A 23,433-nucleotide genomic window follows, 5' to 3' on the forward strand; every position below is an offset into this window, starting at 1 on the left:
TGAGCGAGCACCAAAATGCTCGAGTGCTCGTTACTCGAGTCGAACTTTCAGTGATGCTCGAGAGTTCGTTTCGAGTAACGAACCCCATTGAAGTCAATGGGCGACTCGAGCATTTTTGTATATGACTGGTGCTCCGCTAAGGTTTTCATTTGTGAAAATCTTAGCAAATCACCAAAGTCATGTAAAAAACACAGAAATGGATAGGGCAGGCGAGGAGCAACATGCAGGGCTGCATTTCGGGCTCCGAGCTCTCACTATTAAGCCACAATAGTGCCGAGAGTGAGACCCCGCCCCCCCACTGTCAGCATAACGATCGTTCTCCTCTGCCACAGCTGTAACAGCTGTGGCAGAGAAGGACGATGTTAGCCCATTGAATTCAATGGAGCCGGCAATACAGCCGGCCCCATTGAAAGCAATGGGCTGCCGGCGAGCGCGGGATGAATTTTCGGGAAGGGCTTAAAAAAATTAAGCCCTTACCTGAAAAAGAAAGATTTTAGTGCAAAAAAGAATAAAAATGCAGGCATTCTCTTCAATGGAGCCGCTGCTGCTACCGGCGACTCCATTGAAGACAATGGTCCACTGGCACACCTAAATTCTTTTTCAGGGAAGGGCTTTACATATAAGCCATTCCCTGGAAATGAATTAAAAGTCATTTAAAAAACAAAAAAAAATAGATACTCACCTCCCTTCAGCTGCCGGGGCACAGCCGCGTCTTCTCCTGCTGTCCCGTGCACTGTGGTGCTGAACTGCTGTCATTCAGTTGAGAGCTGCGCTGAGCCAATCAGAGGCAGTATTCACTCACCCATTCATGAATTCATGAATGGGTGTGGGTGAGATCTGCCTCTGATTGGTCAGGCTGTGACCAATCAGAGGCAGCTCATTCAGCAGGCGGGGATTTTAAATCCCCAGCTGCTGAATACTACAGAGAGCAGTTCAGGAGAACTGCCAGCTGGCCGCAGCTGAACTCCGTCTGCCGGGAGCAGGTGAGTATATATATTTTTTTTATTTTTACACATTTCTGGATGAATTGCAGGGAAGGGCTTATATATTTAAGCCCTTCCCGAAAATTCATTGTGCGATCGCCGGCAGCCCATTGCTTTCAATGGAGCCGGCTGTATTGCCGGCTCCATTGAATTCAATGGGCTAAAATTGTTCTGCCGGGACAAGGTGAGTATATGTATTTTTTTTATTTTCACACATTTCTGGATGAATTGCAGGGAAGGGCTGTTATATTTAAGCCCTTCCCGACAATTCATGCCGCGCTCGCCGGCATCGCATTGCTTTCAATGGAGCCGGCTGTATTGCCGGCTCCATTGAATTCAATGGGCTAACATCGTTCTGCCGGGACAAGGTGAGTATATATATTTTTTTTTTTACTTTTTACACATTTTAGGATGATTTTCAGGTAAGGGCTTATATTTTTAAGCCCTTCCCGAAAATTCATCCCGCGCTAGCCGGCAGCCCATTGCTTTCAATGGAGCCGGCTGTATTGCCGGCTCCATTGAATTCAATGGTCAGTGCTCGTTTAATCGAGACGAGCACCGCGTGGTACTCGTCTCAAGTAACGAGCATCTCGAGCACCCTAATACTCGAACGAGCATCAAGCTCGGACGAGTATGCTCGCTCATCTCTACTTATAATATAGTCTATTTAAATGAAAGAATAGTTATATGATGAGCTACAAACATTTTCCCATTGAATTGGATACAATTCCAACAGCCTCATTACTTTTAAATTCAGACTTGACTACATTGTTTCAGAAGTGATGAATACAGTTTAGAAATGATACCTTTTTTCCTTCGCACTCACATAAAATATTAAAAATATCCGTGTCTCTTCCTTCAGTGTGATTTTTTTTCTTTTTATGTGCATACTTAAATTGATGATAGAGATGCAAACATTCTTCTTTTAACCAATATGTGTATTGAAGAAATTTAAATTCATAAAGATGACATCTGTCAATCACAGGTATAATTAATCACCCAACTTTCCTCCCCCCCAAAATCTATGGACTAACTTAAAGAGGTCGTCTGAGACCAAAGCCAAGCTTCAAAATACTCAGAAATCACCACACAATACTACAGTAATTCCATCCATTAGTTTTCCTCTTGATTTTCTGCTCTTCATTCTGAGGAAGCCACTGTACATCATTTACATCCTGCTCACAGATTTCCTGTCTGCTGCTTCTACTACATTTCCCATAATCCAGTAGGCTGCATCTCAGACTGTACATATTCTCCCACATCTCATGGCTACTAAACTCCGATGCTACTCAGATGATCAGCCTGCTGTCCACTCTGATTCCACTGTAGTATGATAGTGCTGACAGCTGCAGTCCTGTTAGTAGGATTGTTCTATGCTGCAAAGACAAACTCCCAGTGTGAAATACATGTGGCACTCTTCCAGCCCTGGCTGTGATTGGCCTTGGATTAACCAATCAGTGCAATCTCTTGCCTGAGGCGGGGTCTTCAAACCCTGTCACTAGCAAAAGATCCTCTGACAAGTGCCTGGAGCTCCGGAAAGCAGCGCCAGTACAGCGTGAGCATTGGTGAGTATAACTTTTCTTTCTTTGGTAGTGCAGCTAGCAGTGCCTGAAATGCAGCACCAAGTTGTGCCACATTTTCAGCAGCACTGCTAACATTGCCCATTCATTCGAAAAGGGCGACGCAAAGCTGAAAACGGCCAAAGATAGGACATGTATCGCTGTTGAGGATGCTGTGTTTTAACGCTTGTGTGAACAGCCCTATTGAAATGAGTGGGACCCTTGTACATCGTTGAGCGCTGTGCTGAAAAGGAAGCACTAAACTCTGTAAAAACATCTGTGTGAGGGAGGCCTGAGGATGCAACGATTTTTGGGGGATTTTCATTTCCACTTTTCAAGAGCCATAACTTTTTTTATTTCTCCGTCGACACGGCCGTATGAGGGCTTGTTTTTTGTGTGGTGAACGTTTAGTGATACAATTTTTGGGTGCAAGCAATCTATTGTAAAATTTTTATTTTATTTTTTTTGAGAGCAGGGAGAGAAAACCATCAATTCTGCCATTGTGTTTTAGGGTTATTTAATTTATTTTTTTAACTAATTTAATTTAAAGTTTAATTCTCAAAAAGAGCAGTGCTTATTTACAGAAAAATACAAAAATGATGTTGCAGGATAATCGGCAAGAGACATACATATGATATTACAGACAGTAAAATAACAGGCATTAAAGTAAGAGTGTTACCATTCTTTTGTGTGGAGTCTCGCACAGACAAATCGGACAGTCCTCACGTATGTGACCTCCAAGAGGCTTACCCTGTCATTGTTTTTTAATTTTTTTTTCTACAGTGTCAATTCAACAGCATAAATGACACAATACATTTTTTCTGCAGGTCAGTACGATTACGATTCCAAAATACGTTATAATTTTTTTTAGGTTTTTCCACTTTTGCACAATAAACCCCCTTTTTTTTGGAAATCATAATTATATTTGCATCGTTGCATTCAAAGTCGCATAACTGTTTTATTTTTCTATGAATGGAGCTCTGTTAGTCTTTGGGTTTTTTTTGCGTCACAAGCTGTAGTTTTTATTTGTACCATTTTGGGGTACATATGGCTTTTTTGATCGCTTTTATTCCGCTTTTTGGGAGGTAAAATTAAAATAAGCATTTTGCCTCTGTTTTTTTCCAGTTTTTGCTGCGCAGGATAATTAGTGCCCTCAAATTATAGTACAGGTTGTTACAGACACAATGATTACACATATGTGGGGTTTTTCTTAAATGTTTAATATTTTCCTATAAATAGGGGGAAATGAGTAAACGAGTTTTTTTTTTTTTTTTGTGCTTTACAGTATTTCTTTTGTATTTTTACACTGTATATGTCTCTGAAGGGGACCTTAACCATATCAGCTATGATTGCTATAGTAAGGCATTGCAGGACATCCGTCCTGCAATGCCTTATTTCTGGTTATAACGATCATAGGCAATGGCAAAGCAAGATGCCTGTATCTGACGTCCTGTTGCCATAGCAACCCGTTGGCCCTCCGCAATTGCATTGCAGGGGTCTGATGACGTCAGAGGGAGCGCCCTGCCCCTGTGAACCCTCTACACATCGCAATCTACATAGATTGCGGTATGTAAGAGGTTAACAGAGGTGGTTGCTGTCCTCATGCACCCCCGCTGTTGCAGCGGGAGAGCGGGAGTCCGGCTATCTGTGACTACCAGATGCCGCGGGATCTTTTCTGATCTTGCAGCATCCCCATGACCTAAGGTTGCATTATTTTGCACTAAGTCCCCCGCTGACATGACGTAACCTTACGTCATTTTGCAGGAAGGGGTTAATCAATCATATATTTCTACAAAGTGTTTTTTTTTTTAGTAAATCTCTCAATAACCTGAATTGTACATGTGCCTTCACACTATTAGGCCTGCTTTGCAGACTTGCCTGCCTCCTGTTATTTCCAGCAGATGTAGGTGTCATCCTGTTTTCACAGGTAACCTGAATTGTTGTATACTTCTTTCCAGCAATGCGGGGGTTACTCCTTTCAGTGTTCCAGTTCAGCTGCAAGGCATCAGTAATTGCCTTCCTATTTAGCTGAGCTGGGAGCTCAGTCTCATTGTCTTAGTGCTGATGTATGTTGCTTCAGCCTGGTTCTTGTTTCCACGTTCCTACTTGCTCTACGTCTTCTCCTGTGTGCATTTTCCTTGGTTCCTTCCTGTCTTTGTATTGCCTTCATCTCTGTGGCAAGTCTCTACTGTTTGTGTTTATTGTACTCTGTGGTGTTTCTGGTTTTTAGTTCATTTTTTCTGTGTCCTGTGAGGGATAGACAGACCCCAGGTGAAGACAGCGGGGTCGTTCTTGTCAGAACGATCGCCCTGCTTCTGTTTAGTTTAGGGTGAGATCTCCATTTCACATTGCCTTTTAGAGGACATCTCATAATCCAAAATAAAAGTTGATCCAGCAGCACAAACAATACCACCAAATATGGGGAGCCTTGTTGGGTGCATGCTCACAAGTTGATCTGGACTTCTCAGACCATCAGACTTGTATACTAAAAGAGAAGAATGGAGCAGCACAGGGTAGTTTTCAATATAAAATCTCCAGCATCAGATGATGCTTCCTTAATTGCATCTCCAACAACAGAAAAAGTGACGTTTCGGCCATATCCTGGCCTTTGTCAAGCTTGACAAAGGCCAGAATATGGCCAAAATGTCATTTTTTTTTATGCTGTACTCCCAGATGTTGAATGCTTCATTGAACAGATGTCATCCAGGAGATACACTATTGAGATTTCCTTTTCATTCTCCAATGGCATTCAGACAGATTTTTTCTAATTACTTCTAAGTTTTCACAGATCAAAGATGTTAATGAATTTTCCAGGTACAATAGATCATTCATTATCCATTAATGAATGTAACTTGAAACCCTCCTCTAATCTTCTCTAATCCAACCAAAAGTTCAGTCCTAAAGATAAAAAACAAGGGTGAAACGGGACAACCTGTCTCATCCCTCTGTTAAGACTATAGTAAATCTGTACAGTAAATACACCATTAACATCGACTCAAGCTATACGATTTTAGGGATTTCATCCAACTTATAAATAAATGACCAAAAACAAGTCTAAATAGTGTTTCCAAAAGGAATGACCATGCCGTGCAACTGAACGCTTTATCTGCATGCAATCCAAGAACTGCCCTATTGCCTGCTTAACTCCTTGCTAAATACATATTTTTGTGTAGGCTTCTAATGTTAAATCAGGGCCGTCATGAATCCAGATGGACAATTATTCATAATTGGTTTGATCACTTTATTCAATTTCGTGGTTAGCACTTTTGCCAAAATTTTAATTTCAAAGGTCAAAAGAGAAATTTGATGATATGAATCCAAAATATTTGGATCTTTTTTTCTATTTTAACATTAGAATGACTATCATCTTGTTCATAGATGCTGCTAGTTGTGTATTCTCCAAATAAACTTTAAAGACTGTAAGCATTTGATTAAGTAAGTTGACAGATAATTTTTTGCATAGTTGAAAGAGTATAATTTTGGCCCCTGAAGGCTTGCCAGTAGAAAAAGGAAAAAGGCCTCTTCTAAAGTGGTGGTCTGCCCTTTTTTCCTCTGGATTTTCCTCTGGATAGGATATGTGTATTTGATGAACGGGGGTCCGCTGCTTGCGACCCATGTCCATCAGCTGATCGTCCCGCCCACTGTCCAGTGCCGCGGGCTGGATGTTGTCATGAACGGACAACAGCACTTGTTGCTTCTTGGCTCGTCAGGAGTGGATGTGATATCCTGACCAGCAGAGGAGGAGGAAGTGCTGCGGCAGAGCAGCTCTCAAATTGACATCAAAGCTTTGCTCGTCAGTAGAGATGAGCAAACGTACTCGTCCGAGCTTGATACTCGTTCGAGTATTAGCGTGTTCGAGATGCTCGTTACTCGTAACGAGTACCACGCGATGTTCGGGTTACTTTCACTTTCATCTCTGAGACGTTAGCGCGCTTTTCTGGCCAATAGAAAGACAGGGAAGGCATTACAACTTCCCCCTGCGACGTTCAAGCCCTATACCACCCCCCTGCAGTGAGTGGCTGGCGAGATCAGGTGTCACCCGAGTATAAAAATCGGCCCCTCCCGCGGCTCACCACAGATGCGTTCTGACATAATTTAGGGAAAGTGCTATCTTGGTGGAGCTGCTATAGGGAGAGTGTTAGGAGTATTTTAGGCTTCAAGAACCCCAACGGTCCTTCTTAGGGCCACATCTAACCGTGTGCAGTACTGTGGAGGCTGCTTTTTGCAGTGTTGCACATTTTTTTGGGGGGGTATATCGGCCGTGCAGAGCATTGCGCCCTGCAGTAATACTCCAGGGCCAGAAGCGCTTAGGCAGGGACAGAAGACATATTGATTGAATATAGGCAGTGGGCCTTTGCAAAAACATTTGGGGAAAAAAATCTATTTGGGCTGCCTGTGAGTGTCCTCAGTGTTCTGGGTCTCTGCTGGGTGTAGTAGTTCTCCAAATTCATACGCAGCCAGCTAAGTGTTACAGCAGGCTTGTGCAAAATTATTTCCTGGCTCTGTCTGGGCTGTTAAATCACCGCTGTATTGCAGTCCACAGTGCAACACTCTGCAGTTCTTTGACAAACTCCAGGGCCAGAAGCGCTTAGGCAGGGACAGAAGACATATTGATTGAATATAGGCAGTGGGCCTTTTGCAAAAACATTTGGGGAAAAAAATCTATTTGGGCTGCCTGTGAGTGTCCTCAGTGTTCTCGGTCTCTGCTGGGTGTAGTAGTTCTCCAAATTCATACGCAGCCAGCTAAGTGTTACAGCAGGCTTGCGCAAAATTATTTCCTGGCGTTCCGTAAGCGAAGTCAGCCTCCAACCACAGGCCAATAAGCGGCACATTTAATTACAGCGTTCTGTTTTTGCATTACTGGTAATACAGCATGCTGAGGGGTAGGGGTAGGCCTAGAGGACGTGGACGCGGCCGAGGACGCGGAGGCCCAAGTCAGGGTGTGGGCACAGGCCGAGCTCCTGATCCAGGTGTATCGCAGCCAACTGCTGCAGGATTAGGAGAGAGGCACGTTTCTGGCGTCCCCACATTCATTGCACAATTAATGGGTCCACGCGGTAGACCTTTATTAGAAAATGAGCAGTGTGAGCAGGTCCTGTCGTGGATGGCAGAAAGTGCATCCAGCAATCTATCGTCCACCCACAGTTCTGCGCCGTCCACTGCTGCAACTCAGAATCCTCTGGCTGCTGCTCCTCCTTCCTCCCAGCCTCCTCACTCCATTACAATGACACATTCTGAGGAGCGGGCAGACTCCCAGGAACTGTTCTCGGGCCCCTGCTCAGATTGGGCAGCAGTGGTTCCTCTCCCACCAGAGGAGTTTATCGTGACTGATGCCCAACCATTGGAAAGTTCCCGGGGTCCGGGGGATGAGGCTGGGGACTTCCGCCAACTGTCTCAAGACCTTTCAGTGGGTGAGGAGGACGATGACGATGAGACACAGTTGTCTATCAGTGAGGTAGTAGTAAGGGCAGTAAGTCCGAGGGAGGAGCGCACAGAGGATTCGGAGGAAGAGCAGCAGGACAATGAGGTGACTGACCCCACCTGGTTTGCTACGCCTACTGAGGACAGGTCTTCAGAGGGGGAGGCAAGGGCAGCAGCAGGGCAGGTTGCAAGAGGCAGTGCGGTGTCCAGGGGTAGAGGCAGGGCCAGACTGAATAATCCACCAACTGTTTCCCAAAGCGCCCCCTCGCGCCATGCCACCCTGCAGGACCGACGTGCTCAAAGGTCTGGCAGTTTTTCACTGAGAGTGCAGACGACCGACGAACAGTGGTGTGCAACCTTTGTCGCGCCAAGATCAGCCAGGGAGCCACCACCACCAGCCTCACCACCACCAGCATGCGCAGACATATGATGGCCAAGCACGCCACAAGGTGGGACGAAGGCCGTTCACCGCCTCCGGTTTGCACCACTGCCTCTCCCCCTGTGCCCCAACCTGCCACTAAAATCCAACCCCCCCTCTGAGGACACAGGCACTACCGTCTCCTGACCTGCACCCACACCCTCACCTCCGCTGTCCTCGGCCCCATCCACCAATGTCTGTCAGCACACCGTCCAGCCGTCGCTAGCACAAGTGTTGAAGCGCAAGCGCAAGTACGCCGCCACGCACCCGCACGCTCAAGCGTTAAACGTGCACATTGCCAAATTTATCAGCCTGGAGATGCTGCCGTATAGGGTTGTGGAAACGGAGTCTTTCAAAAATATGATGGCGGCGGCGGCCCTGCGCTACTCAGTTCCCAGTCGCCACTACTTTTCCTGATGTGCCGTCCCAGCCCTGCACGACCACGTCTCCCGCAACATTGTACGCGCCCTCACCCACGCGGTTACTGCCAAGGTCCACTTAACAACGGACACGTGGACAAGCACAGGCGGGCAGGGCCACTATATCTCCCTGACGGCACATTGGGTGAATTTAGTGGAGGCTGGGACCGAGTCAGAGCCTGGGACCGCTCACGTCCTACCCACCCCCAGAATTGCGGGCCCCAGCTCGGTGGTGGTATCTGCGGCGGTGTATGCTTCCTCCACTAAACCACCCTCCTCCTCCTCCAACACAACCTCTGTCTCGCAATCAAGATGTGTCAGCAGCAGCAGCACGTCGCCAGCAGTCGGTGTCGCGTGGCGTGGCATCACAGCGGTGGGCAAGCGTCAGCAGGCCGTGCTGAAACTACTCAGCTTAGGAGATAAGAGGCACACGGCCCACGAACTGCTGCAGGGTCTGACAGAGCAGACCGACCGCTGGCTTGCGCCGCTGAGCCTCCAACCGGGCATGGTCGTGTGTGACAACAGCCGTAACCTGGTGGTGGCTCTGCAGCTCGGCAGCCTCACGCACGTGCCATGCCTGGCCCACGTCTTTAATTTGGTGGTTCAGCGCTTTCTGAAAAGCTACCCACGCTTCGCAGACCTGCTCGGAAAGGTGCGCCGGCTCTGCGCACATTTCCGCAAGTCCCACACGGACGCTGCCACCCTGCGCACCCTGCAACACCGGTTTAATCTGCCAGTGCACCGACTGCTGTGCGACGTGCCCACACGGTGGAACTCTACGCTCCACATGTTGGCCAGGCTCTATGAGCAGCATAGAGCTATAGTGGAATACCAACTCCAACATGGGCGGCGCAGTAGGAGTCGGCCTCCTCAATTCTTTTCAGAAGAGTGGGCCTGGTTGGCAGACATCTGCCAGGTCCTTGGAAACTTTGAGGAGTCTACCCAGGTGGTGAGCGGCGATGCTGCAATCATTAGCGTCACCATTCCTCTGCTATGCCTCTTGAGAAGTTCCCTGCAAAGCATAAAGGCAGACGCTTTGCGCTCGGAAACAGAGCCGGGGGAAGACAGTATGTCGCTGGATAGTCAGAGCACCCTCCTGTCTATATTTCAGCGCGGTGAGGAGGAGGAGGAGGAGGAGCATGAGGAGGAGGGGGAAGAGACAGCTTGGCCCACTGCTGAGGGTACACATGCTGCTTGCCTGTTATCCTTTCAGCGTGTATGGCCTGAGGAGGAGGATCCTGAAAGTGATCTTCCTAGTGAGGACAGCCATGTGTTGCGTACAGGTACCCTGGCACACATGGCTGACTTCATGTTAGGATGCCTTTCTCGTGACCCTCGCGTTACACGCATTCTGGCCACTACGGATTACTGGGTGTACACACTGCTTGACCCACGGTATAAGGAGAACCTTTCCACTCTCATTCCCGAAGAGGAAAGGGGTTCGAGAGTGATGCTATACCACAGGACCCTGGCGGACAAACTGATGGTAAAATTCCCATCCGACAGCTAGTGGCCGAAGGCGCAGTTCCGAGGGCCAGGTAGCAGGGGAGGCGCGGAGATCAGGCAGCATGTACAGCACAGGCAGGGGAACACTCTCTAAGGCCCTGGACAGCTTTATGGCTCCCCAGCAAGACTGTGTCACCGCTCACCAGTCAAGGCTGAGTCGGCGGGAGCACTGTAAAAGGATGGTGAGGGAGTACGTAGCCGATCGCACGACCGTCCTCCAAGACGCCTCTGCCCCCTACAACTACTGGGTGTCGAAGCTGGACACGTGGCCTGAACTCGCGCTGTATGCCCTGGAGGTGCTTGCTTGTCCTGCGGCTAGCGTCTTGTCAGAGAGGGTGTTTAGTGCGGCTGGGGGAATCATCACGGATAAGCGTACCCGCCTGTCAACCGACAGTGCCGACAGGCTTACACTCATCAAGATGAAAAAAGCCTGGATTTCCCCAGACTTCTCTTCTCCACCAGCGGACAGCAGCGATACCTAAGCAATACGTAGGCTGCACCCGCGGATGGAAGCATCGTTCTCTATCCCCATCAAAAACGGGGACCTTTTTGCTTCATCAATCTGTGTATAATATTCCTCCTCCTCCTCCTGCTCCTCCTCCTGAAACCTCACATAATCACGCCGAACGGGCAATTTTTCTTAGGCCCACAAGGCTCAGTCATATAATTTTTCTAAACAATTTTTATACGTTTCAATGCTCATTAAAGCGTTGAAACTTTCACCTCAACCAATTTTTATTTTAACTGGGCTGCCTCCAGGCCTAGTTACCAATTAAGCCAAATTAACCAAAGCGATTAATGGATTTCACCTGCCCTCTTGGTTGGGCATGGGCAATTTTTCTCAGGTACATTAGTACTGTTGGTACACCAATTTTTGGGGGCCCTCGCCTACAATGTAATCAAATGAATTTTTAGCCCACCTGCATTACAGCTGACGTTACATCAGCTGTGTTGGGCACTGCAATGGGATATATTTATGTACCGCTGGTGGCTTCCTGGCACCCACCCATGCTGTCGGTCCACAGGGAGTTGTAACTGCATGTGTCCACTTCTAAAGAACCCCAGTCTGACTGGGGCATGCAGTGTGGGCCGAAGCCCACCTGCATTAAGCACGACATTACCTCAGCTGTGATGGGCAATGCAATGGGATACATTTATGTACAGCCGGTGGGTTCCAGGGAGCCACCCATGCCGTGGGTCCACAGGGAGTTGTAACTGCATGTGTCCACTTCTAAAGAACCCCAGTCTGACTGGGGCATGCAGTGTGGGCCGAAGCCCACCTGCATTTAATCGGACGTTACCTCAGCTGTGATGGGCACTGCAATGGGATACATTTATGTACAGCCGGTGGGTTCCAGGGAGCCACCCATGCTGTGGGTGCACACGGAATTCCCATTGCGGGGTTGTACCTGCCTGTGACTATTTATAAAAAACCGCGGTCTGATTGGGGCATGCAGACACCTTGACAGAATGAATAGTGTGTGGCACATAGGTTCCCCATTGCTATGCCCACGTGTGCAGCTCCTGATGGAGGTGGCACAGGATTGGATTTCTCATTGCTTCTGTACAGCATTGTGGGCTATTGCCCCGCCCCTTTTAAAGAGGGTCGCTGCCTAGCCGTGCCAACCCTCTGCAGTGTGTGCCTGCGGTTCCTCCTCATGGCAGACGCACTTATAAATAGACATGAGGGTGGCGTGGCATGAGTGCAGCTGAAGGCTGGGCAGGGACAGTTTGGTGTGCGCTGTGGACACTAGGTCGTGGGGGTGGGCAGCATGTAACCCAGGAGAAGTGGCAGCAGAGTGTCATGCAGGCAGTGATTGTGCTTGGTTGGAGGTAGTGTGGTGCTTAGCTAAGGTATGCATTGCTAATGAGGGCTTTTCAGAAGTAAAAGTTGTTGGGAGGGGGGGGGGGCACTCTTGCCGCTATTGTGGCTTAATAGTGGGACCTGGGAACTTGAGATGCAGCCCAACATGTAGCCCCTCGCCTGCCCTATCCGTTGCTGTGTCGTTCCCATCACTTTCTTGAATTGCCCAGATTTTCACAAATGAAAACCTTAGCGAGCATCGGCGATATACAAAAATGCTCGGGTCGCCCATTGACTTCAACGAACAACATTGAATTAACGAACCCTTAAGCATCTCGAAAAGTTCGTCCCGAGTAACGAGCACCCGAACATTTTGGTGCTTGCTCATCTCTACTCGTCAGTCTAAAACATTGGTTCTGCTGGATTTTAAAAAGAAAGTTGCTTTTTGGTGTACAATTTTTTCCAGCATATTCAGCATATTGTAAGACAAATTATTGTAGTCTTTTTTTTTCTTTTCTTTTAACATCCTGCAATTTAAGACTTTTCAACTGAATCTCTGCTAAAACATCCTTAAATTTCATAAAATTGCTGCCACTATATGAAACATTAGTGAATGTCCTAGATTTCTTCAAAATAGTATCTCTATCCTCAAAAGGGGTGTACCAGAAATACAAGTTACCCCCTACCACAGGGTAGGGAATAACTTGCTGATAGGTGGGTGTTTCACTGCCGAGACCCCTACAGATCCTGAGAATGGTGGTCCTCTGTCCACATTTTCTCATCATGTTGGTGATGCTTCTTCCACCCCCAGTGATGCTGCATTAAATGTATCACTGTCTGAGCACGCAGCTGGCAATCCATTCATGTCAATTTAGCTGACGGAAATACTCAAGCACTTGCTACACAGCTATCTCTAGAAGTTCCACTGAAAGCGAATAGAATGGCAACTTACTTGCACAACCAGCACTTCAGTCAATCTCCTCCTCACTGCTTGAGGGTGCAGTAAGCCCAAAGTCAAGAGGATGGAGGCCATAGATCACTCGTTATTGTGATAAGTAGGGTCTTAGTAGTGAAACCCCCATCAATCAGCAAGCACTTCTTCTCCTTACAACTCCAACTATGGATGTTCATAGTGGTCAATAGTAGAAAATCATAGACTCCAACGTGTTATTGTAAAGTGGGGTTGCTCCTATCAGGGCAGCGACTCCTCAGGTAGGAGATTAAAAGTAGGGCAGTATAGGGCCAGATAGGCTCAGCCCTCCGTTACTGAGTGAAAAAAGTGTTGGTTAATCATTTTAGATATTTATTAAGGTTAAATTTTATGGGAAGATTATTTTGCAGTGACTTACAGTTTTCATGTGGCAAGCTTTATTACAGTAATTATTATTGATTTGCAAAAAAACTCTTCTAAAGAGGCCATGTATTTTAACCATTTGATTTCAATTTCATAGTGTGGCTTACCTGGCAGGATGCCTTGTAAAGGAGTTACAGAAGAGGCAAAGAGACCTGAATATAGATGAACGGGATGTTTTGTGTGTCCAGATTGCAGGCCTGTGCCATGACATGGGTATGTATGATATTATATAGTGAATATAGGAATGTATATACACACAAAGTTATCAATTTGCTAATAGCAACAAAGCCCTAATTACCCACAGCCACCATTAGGACTCAAAGTGGTTTTATGGGCTATTTTTATTGATAATCTTTATTTATACAGTATAGCGTCAACGTATTCCACAGCGTTTGTAAGACAGGGGAAATAAAAACAAGACCACGGTTACGTGAAGTGATCAACAGTAGGGGTGAGGGTCCTGCTCCAACGAGCTTACATACTACAGATAGTGGGGGGATACAGAAGGTAAAGGGGCTGGAGATGATGTGCACGGTATGGTGAGGTGAAGATTGAGGGATGCTATACACATAGACAATGGTCAGGCCGTATAGTGGCTGAATCAGTATGACTGAAGGTGCCGGTTGATTATGGCTATCAGGAACTGCAGTCGGTAGGACAAGGAGCATGTTACCAGGTGGAGTACAGGGGGGTTTGGTTTAGAAGATGTGGTATGCCTCCCTGAAGAGGTGCATTTTTAGAACTTGCCAGAAGTTTTGTGTGTCAGGGATTGCCCGGATAGCTTTTTATAGCGCATTCCAGAGGACTGGTGCTGCTCTAGCAAAGTCTTGGTGGCGGCAATGAGAGGTTCAAATTAAAGGAGCACTTCGTCTGATTTCATTACCTGTGCCAGTGCAGTGACTTGCACAGGGCAGAGGCATCCGAAAAGCGGTTAGGCAGGAAGATGAGCCTGGCTGCCGCATTTAGTATGGATTGGAGAGGGGAGAGTCTAGCGCAGGGGAGGCCTATCAGCAGCGAGTTGCAATAACCAGAATGGATTAGGGCAACAGTAAGCGTTTTTAGATGAATTTTCCTCAGGATATGACATCAATACATGATTGGCTGGGGTACCGAGTGGCAGAACCCAGATAATCAACTATTGATGATCTATCTTGATCAGCTGTTCGGGCGCCCGCTGTCAGTGTCAAAACAAAGCATACGGAGTGGAAGCAAATATCTCCAACCCATGTAATAGCCGTGGCTGGTAAATGCAGGTGTAGCTCTCATAAAAATTAGCTATTACTTCTCAGTTGACTAATGGTTCTTTTAGGCCTCATGTCCACGGGGAAAATCAGGCCCGCTCCGGATTCTCCATGTAGAATCTGCAGCGGGTCCCTCCTGCCCCGCGGACATGAGCGCTTAAAATAGGAATAAATCAGAATTAACTTACCTCTCACACACTCCGGATACTTCCTTCGCTGCGGCGTCATCTTCTCTCGTTGCGGCCGGATCTTCTTTCTTCGGCTCGGCGGATGTGCATGATGACGTCGGTGACGTGCCCCGCGCATGCGCCGGGCCGAAGCAAAATGATCCGGCCACGACTGAGAGAAGATGGCGCCGCGGCGAAGAGAAGAACCGGAGCGTGTGAGTAAAATCTGATTTTTGTGTCCCGCGGATCCGGACGGCTTCAATAGAAGCCCGCGGGAGACCCGCATGAAAATGGAGCATGGTCCAGATTTTTTCATGCTCCATTTTTTTTAAAATCACTTTTATTGACGATCCGCGGGTATTTATCTACCCCGCGGGTGGTCAATGCATCCCTATGGGATGCGGATCCGCGGGCGGGAGAAGAGTTAAAATCCGCTGCGGATTTTAATTCTTATTTTGCCCGTGGACATGAGCCCTTAGATGGGATGAGCTGTCGGGCAAACTATGCCCGACAGCTCGTCCCAGTGATGCTTACTCCTGTGCTGTTACACATGAACGAATATCGTCGGCATCGCTCACAGTGCTGTCGGAATGGAGGTGGAGCGTTCTTCCCCCACCCCCCCTCCATTCACAGTAAGCAGACAGTTATTCAGAAGTGAACAACTGCTGTTTACACTGAATGGCAAGTTGTACAGTATTCTGCATGCAGAAACTGAACGACTGAACAATTCTCATTGAGTCGCTCATGAATTTACATGGGACGATTATCGTTTAAACTCCCTGAAAAATTCTGAGCGATAATTATCCCATGTGAAAGGACAATTAGCTGTATGAGGGCTTGTTTTCTGAGGGACAAGTTGTATTTTGTAATGGTACCATTTAATCTACCATATAATATACTGAAAAAGTTGTAAAAAATTTTAACAAGGGTGAAATGGAAAAAAATTTGCGCGATCATTCTTTGAGTTTCATTTTTGCAGAATTGCAGAGGTGAGAGAAAAAATGTTTAAAGACATAACTTACAGAAAATGCACCTTCTGATAAACTGCAGGGCATGTTCAATCACCATAGACCCTTGTACTATGGAGAGAGCCAGATTGCAATATGAGTGAGCTAAATATTCAGTGCAAACTAATAAGCAGGCACCCAACTCAACCCAGCCCAGATTGGGGCTGGGTTTTAATAAGCAGCATTCATGGTGCATGAAAAATAACTGGTTAACAAGCGCCATTACAGCAATACCAAATTTATATAGTATGTAGAGATGAGCGAGTATACTCGCTAAGGCACATTACTCGAGCGAGTAGTGCCTTAGCCGAGTATCTCCCCGCTCGTCTCTAAAGATTCAGGGGCCAGTGCCGGTGACAGGTGAGTTGCTGCGGGGAGCGGGGGGAAGAGAGGGAGAGAGAGATCTCCCCTCCGTTCCTCCCCGCTCTCCTCCGCCGCCCCCGAATCTTTAGAGACGAGCGGGGAGATACTTGGCTAAGGCACTACTCGCTCCAGTAATGTGCCTTAGCGAGTATACTCGCTCATGTCTAATAGTATGTTTTAATATTTTTAAGAAATAAAAAAAAAAATTGAGACAAAATTGTTTTCTGTTGATATATTCTGAGCCCCATAACTTAAATTTTCGGTCGATGCGGTTGTGTAAGTACTTATTCTTTATGTGGCTAGCTATAATTTATATTGGTACTGTTATGGGGTCCCTGCAACTTTTTGATCACTTTTATTCAATTTTTTTTTTGGAGAGGCAGTGTGAAAGTAACAGCAATTCTGGCATTGTATATTTTTTTATTTTTATACCATTCACTGTCTGGGATTAATAATTAAAGATTTTAATGTTTCAAAGTCTTATGTGTGTGGTGATGCCAACAGTGACTTGTTTTATTCCTTAGATTTTTTTAATATTTAAAAAAAATGTCATTAAACTTATTTCTACTATTATAGGGCAATTGAACTTGCTGTACTTTGATTGCTTCTGTATTGCAGTATATTGTACTTTTAACGTTTGCCTATCAAGTCCTGCTACAGAATGGGCTTAAAGGGGTTCTGACATGAATAATTTTTTTATGCTTTAGCAGCCATTGACCCCTGGTGTGCCTAATGGACCCAGGGAACCCATGGGTTAATGGCTGCTAAAGCATAAAAATATAACACTTACCTTGTCTTCTGTTGTTGTTGACATCGGGGGGTCAGCTCCCGGCAGGCAGTCTTCTTCCTCCAGCAGCCGCGCCGCTCCGGGATCGCGCGCATGCGCAGTAGAGAGGTGCCCTCTGACAGGAGTCAGGACGGGCTGCGTCTCCACTGCGCATGCGCAGCACTCCGGAGTTCAGCCGGACGGACGGGCCGCCCACAGCAAGCACTGCTTGTGACGTGCTTGCTGTGAGCGGTCCGTCCGTTGACCTCGGAAGTGCCTGACGGACGGAGCAGAGCCAGGAAGCGGTCTTTTTGACCGCTCCTGCTCTGCTTTAAAGGCACAGAAGATGATGCCGGCTGGAGGGGACATGCCTGGCGATCGGGCCAGGCCAGGCAAGGTGAGTACAATTTTTTTTTCTTCATGTCAGAACCCCTTTAATAACTAGATTTTTATAAGAACTTAACTAAAATCTCTTTCTCGATATGTTCATTGGGGGATACAGCTTTGACCTTGGGTATATAGCAATTGCTGATTGGAGGCTGATACTAAGCAGACAAACGAGTTGGCTCCTCCCGCTTGCTATAGAACCAATGCAGGTACTCAGCTAATCAGTTTTTTTGCTTAGTGTTTGTAGGAGGTAGACCTCTTTAATCAAGATCTTCAGGACTAATCAGTTTTGTATGCAAGCAGTAGGAGCGTCCCAAAGGGGCTTGTTACAAAATGATAGTCCTTAAAATAACTTAGGAGGGCGCCAGTGCGACCATAAACAAACAAAAAAAGGTGTTACCCTGACCAGGGGAAGAAGGCAAAGCACAATGCGAAAATCAAAAAAGAACCCCTATCGGGTGGGTGTTGTGTCTCCCAACAAACATGACGAGAAAGAGATTTTACGGTAAGTTCTTACAAAAATCCAGTTTTCTCGTCTGTATCATTGGGGGACACAGCATGACCCTGGGACGTTTCAGAGCAGTACCCAACAGGTGGGAAAATATAAGAAGCTGTATGTGTAAAGAAGTGTAATCAGCTCTTTAACCACGACTAGCGCTAATGGGTGTCTAGGCATCCAGCATGCCTAGAGAAGGAGCATAAAGGGGCCTGAGAAATGGTCCCATCGCCCCACCGGGAAAAAAAGCTCCTGACAAGGAGCATCCAACGAAGCACCCACTGCCCGAGAAATATGTGCCATAACACAGCCTGAACATAGATGTCTCTGGCACGGTAACTCTGCACTCCCGCAAAGTGGCACCAGTGTGAGGAACCCACCTCGGAACCCGAAGTTTCACTAGTGTTGTTGGGAGCACCAGCAGAGAGCCATGGCACCTGAAGAATGCCACTAGAGAGAGGTAAGTTTGCGAATTATGACTGAGCCCATTTGTGACTGACTCGTCCCATGGGACTAGTCTTCATTAACGCGTGGCCAAAATACCACATGCAGTGAGATAACATGCAACAGGACGATGATGACCTTCTTTTGATGACAAAGAAACTTCCGCCTGATAGCGCCCCCCACTTAGAAGAGAGAAGAGTAGACCGGGCAAGCTGGACATAATATCAGCACCATTAGAAAGAGGGGTGGAACTTAAAAGAGCTGGGGCCCTCTAGCAGGCGACCTAGTTGTACGTTGAGGTCTGCTGGAATCCAGACTGTAAACACCTGTCTAGGTAGGTTGTCGAACGACAGCACCGCTGTTGAAGAGTTAATAGGAAGCACCCCAGGTGAATGCATGGGAGCTACCACTACCAGTGGGAATGGGAGATGGAGGCACAAGGCTCCAAAATACCATTAGTATCAGCCTTCTGAGACTGTGACAATGGCCACAGCCTCCACCTTCTGCATGATGCCCATGGATCCTGAAAAAGTCTAGGACTAGAAAAAAGGCACTGCCAGTGCATGACTCCAACCAGGCACCATAAAACGTGGCATAACTGCCAAATTACTCCTGGTCATAAGTCTCACTGGTCCCTATGTGGAACCCTCCGGAGTCAGGAGGGAGAGCGCTAAGAATTAAAATCAGTATTAGTGTGGTGCTCTTACCTGATTAGGAAGGCTACATGGAGAAACGCTGTAGCAGAGATGTCATAGGATCATAGAATGGTAGAGTTGGAAGGAACCTCCAGGGTCATCAGGTCCAACCCCCTGCTCACTGCAGGATTCACTAAATCATCCCAGATATTTGTCCAGCCTTTGTTTGAACACTATCCTTCAGATATTTGTAGACGGCTATTAAGTCTCCTCTCAGCCTTCTTTTTTGCAGGCTAAACATTCCCAGATCCTTTAACTGTTCCCTATAGGACATGATTTGCCGACCGCTCACCATCCTGGTAGCTCTTCTCTGAACTTGCTCCAGTTTATCAATGTGTTTTTAAAGTGGGGTGCCCAGAACTGGACACAGTATTCCAGATGAGGTCTGACTAAGGAACAGTAGAGGGGGATAATTACCTCATGTGATCTAGACTCAATGCTTCTCTTAATACATCTCAGAATTGTGTTTGCCTTTCTGGCTACTGCATCACATTGTTGACTCATGTTCTGTCTATGATCTATTAGTATACACAAATCTTTTATCGCATGTGCTGCTGCTTAGCCCAATTCCTCCCATTCTGTATGTGTCTGTATAAGTCGTAGACTACTCGAACTAAAGAATACTCCTAACGGCAGCAGTCCAGACATCTCTAATAGGGAAGAATGCGAGGCCCTTTCTGTCGCCAAATTTAGGGTCAGCAGCGAACTCCTCCTCAGCAGGATCATACATGCATCACTGACGACATGAGTGACCCACGTCCACATGGACACGGCTGGCAGAGCTAGCAGCACAGTCTTGCTAGAAAGCACTAGTTGTTGGCTTGGTTCCAAGGCCACCTCGAGAAGGATCAGACCCATAGCGGTTCAGCATATCCGAGCTGACCGAAGGGGAGCTAGTAAATGGAGAAGAGGAGCAATATGTACGTGGACTTTCTGTTCACAGTATTCCTTCCAGATGGAGTACTGCTGATAACCAGGTTGAACATGGCTGAATGCGATCTCGTTACTGCATCGAGAGCGCACATAACACGTGTCTCTCGCCTGTCATCCAGGACACAGACACTGCACTAAGGCCGCTTGCAGAGAACTGCAGGTGGCACCACTTAGTGGGCTAGCAATTAGGCAAAGATCAATCCGGTCTGTAACAGACATGAGGAGCTATGAGTCCAGAGACTCCCTGTGTGAGTACTTTATCCAAATGAAGGGTACCACAGGTCTCAGCAAGGCCGGAGCCTTGCTGGCAACTAGTTCGAACACTGTCATTTGTAAAACAAGATATTCTCTGGCTGGGTGTAAATCTTGTACCGCACATAGTCCCACATAATCCCTGTGCAAATACTCTACCCAGTATGGGAGGTACCACAGGTCTCAGTAGGTCCAGAATCACAGTAAGGTTGATTGGGCAGCAACGTCTGGCCATTCGCCCCTCTGTGTAGGAGTAGATCGGAGAGTAATGCTGCTCCATCAACCTGCAGGAGGAGGTGGAGCTGTGGTGCCTAGGAATGGGGCACATAGCCATTGGGGGTGGGTGAGCACAAGCTTTGCAAGGAGGGGAACGCAGACCTCCCATCTTCCAACCACAGCCCCTGATATACAGGACCCTTTGCGCACAAAAACACCTGCTGCCTCAGCGCAGCAGCCTCTTGTCAAGCGGTCTGGCAGGCAGCCAATGAACACAATACAATTCTCGGCGGCCAATACATACATGCCCATGATGGCATAAACCAAGCCGTGTGACCCCATGCAGAACACGCAGGGTGGTGGCAATTAGTTTCTCCTGGATACATCAGACACCAGGAGAATGACTCTGTTCACACAGACTTTGGGGATTGGCTGACTGAAGCACCACACCCAGCCAGCACAATCAACCACACCTATGAAGTTGAGCTGCTAAGAAAACTTGTAAAACAACCGATCCCAGCAGCAAGTTCTGACACGAACCCAAGGCAGCTAATGTAGGCATAACCCAAGATGCAAGGCAGTGAAGGCAACAGCACGCTACTCTAAAGGACACGCTGCACCATGGCAGAGCCACGCTGCTAGGCGACAACAGACCCAGCATGGCGCCACACACCACATGGTGACAAATACACCCTCTGCATGCGTAAACTACACAGCCTGTCAGGCAGCGTGACACAGGAGGGAATTCCTGTATAGGGGCAGGGCAGCAAGGGAAGCCCTATTTACTTACCTACTCCTTTTTACTCGCCTATCTTTTCTTTCTTCCCTGCCTCCAGCAGGGTTCCCTGGCCAGCTCCCCATACCCTGCAGGGAGGGGAGAGACCGATCCCTCGGGGAGCCTATGGCTGGCAGGCGTCAAACTGGACCCCAGCCGTGCCACCTTTTCTTCTTCAGATAGAGTAGACAATGGACAGCAATGTCTGGTCGTTCGCCCTCCTGTGTAGTGATAGATCAGAAAGTAATACTGCTCCGTTGACCTGCAATCACTTCTTGGAGGACAGACACTTGCCGTCCGCCCATCTCGCGCTTCGCTGCTGGCCTCAGTCTATAAATCCCCCCCGCACCAAAAGGTGTATATGTATGACATGTATGTCCTCTTATCTGAAGGGGTTTATGGGGAATACAAGTATTAACTAAATAGACATGTCGAGAGAGCTAACAGATACTCTTTGTAAACTATGTTTTTCAAAAGGTTATATTTATATTTCTATTGATTTTTTTCAGGCCATGGACCATTTTCTCATTTGTTTGATGGAAGATTTATGCCTCAAGCAGCTCTAAAGAAAAATTTTAAGGTGTGGCTTCAAATGTGATATCTACATGTACGGAGTAGAAATACAAGAGAAAAATAATAAAACTCTCTGTGTATGTTCACACATGTAAGATCCGCTTCTGGAGGGTCCTGTTTAACTTAAAAGGGTTGAATGGTCGGCTAAAATTTATAGATGGATATGTGTATGGACAGTAGAGACCCTTTTAGACTCAATGATTTTTGCTCAAAAATTGCTCAAAACCAGCTTTTGAGCGATAATCGTTGTGTCTAACTGCACTGGCATCGTGCCGTTTTCATTAAGCCGTCGCTGATCTTTCAGCATGCTGAAAGATCAGCGATGAGTTATCAGGAATTCACAGCGGGGTACAGCTGATACTATTGTTTCAGCTCTATCCCGCTCCCTGATGACAGCTGGGTATGAAGAACAGAGCGGTCCAGCTGTGTTCTCCATACTCTGGTCGGAGAGCTTGGCTGTATAACAGCTTGGCCGTGTGAGCAGGGAACAGCTGGATGCAGAAGACAAGCGGGGCCACCCCGCTTGTCTTCTGCATCCTTCGCTCAGAGCGCAAGGTGATCGTTCAGCGTTTGAGCGATCACCTTGCGATTAGAACACAACGATTATCGCTCAAAAGATTTTTTGAGCGATAATCGTTGTGTCTAAACCAGCCTTAGTACATTTTTGGATGTCACCTTAGAGAGGCTAATTGTCTAAAGTAGAGTGATTATATCCCCCTACTCCAAACCCACAGCCATCAACTCTATTCTTATGATTAAGTCCTGTTATTCACACAGTGTCATCAAGCATATACCTGTCGGAAACTTAATCAGAATGAGACGAAATTGCAGAACTAGATAAATACAACACTAAGGCCAATGTCCTTAAAAGAAAGCTCTTGCAAGGAGGTTGTCCATGCTGGTCTTTAAACAGAGCCAGTAAGATAGTCCTTATGACGCAGCCCTTTTATTTATCTATTAACATAGCTGTCTGAGGGCTTGTTGCTGCAGGACGAGTTGCATTTTTCAATGGTACTATCTTCTGATGACGTTCACCGTGCGGTGTAAATAATGCTTTACGTTGATAGATCAGACTTTTTTGGATGCAGTTGTACTAAAAGATGCATTTTTTAAATTTGAAATATGGCAAAGTTGTTTTTCAAAAAAAACAACTTATCTTTTTCTCTTAAAATGGTTAACAAAACATTTTCTTACTCCATCTTTACAATTTTTTTTTTTTAGTCCTCATAGGGGACTTGAACTTGTGATCATGCCATAGTATTACATTATACCAAGATCTGACTAAACCAAGCAGTTCACCAAACCACGCCACAGTAATAGCTTCATAGGTAATCTGCAATGACAACCCTGTCATGGCAACCAAATGGCACCACACGATCTCCAATCAAGACATTTAAATGCCGCTGTCAGAACTGACTGTGGCCGTTAACCCTTTAAATGCCACAATCAGTGGTCATGCTGATCGCAGCTGTTGTATAAAGTGGGATCAACCCCGATCCCGCTCCATAATAACCCTGAACCTCCATGACGTAACTGTAAGCCATGGAGCATTAAGAGGTTAAATAAATGAATCAATCAGCAACCAACATACATGAGAGGCTGTTTTCTGATTTATATGATTCACTAAGAAAGTGGGTAAATATATAAAATATAA

General features: G+C 46.8%; 1 protein-coding gene across 1 annotated transcript in view; it reads left to right on the forward strand.

Annotated features, from left to right (window-relative positions):
• The window catches only part of LOC136587366 (deoxynucleoside triphosphate triphosphohydrolase SAMHD1-like), a 104,313-nt gene that overhangs the window by 6,872 nt on the left and 74,008 nt on the right, over positions 1–23,433 (forward strand). Inside the window, exons 5-6 of the mRNA XM_066585936.1 lie at positions 13,562–13,677; positions 21,716–21,786. Of these exons, the coding sequence (XP_066442033.1) occupies positions 13,562–13,677; positions 21,716–21,786 (187 nt within the window). The remainder of the gene's footprint in view (positions 1–13,561; positions 13,678–21,715; positions 21,787–23,433) is intronic.

Source organism: Eleutherodactylus coqui, chromosome 13 (genome assembly GCF_035609145.1).
Source record: "Eleutherodactylus coqui strain aEleCoq1 chromosome 13, aEleCoq1.hap1, whole genome shotgun sequence".
Taxonomy (NCBI): domain Eukaryota; kingdom Metazoa; phylum Chordata; class Amphibia; order Anura; family Eleutherodactylidae; genus Eleutherodactylus; species Eleutherodactylus coqui.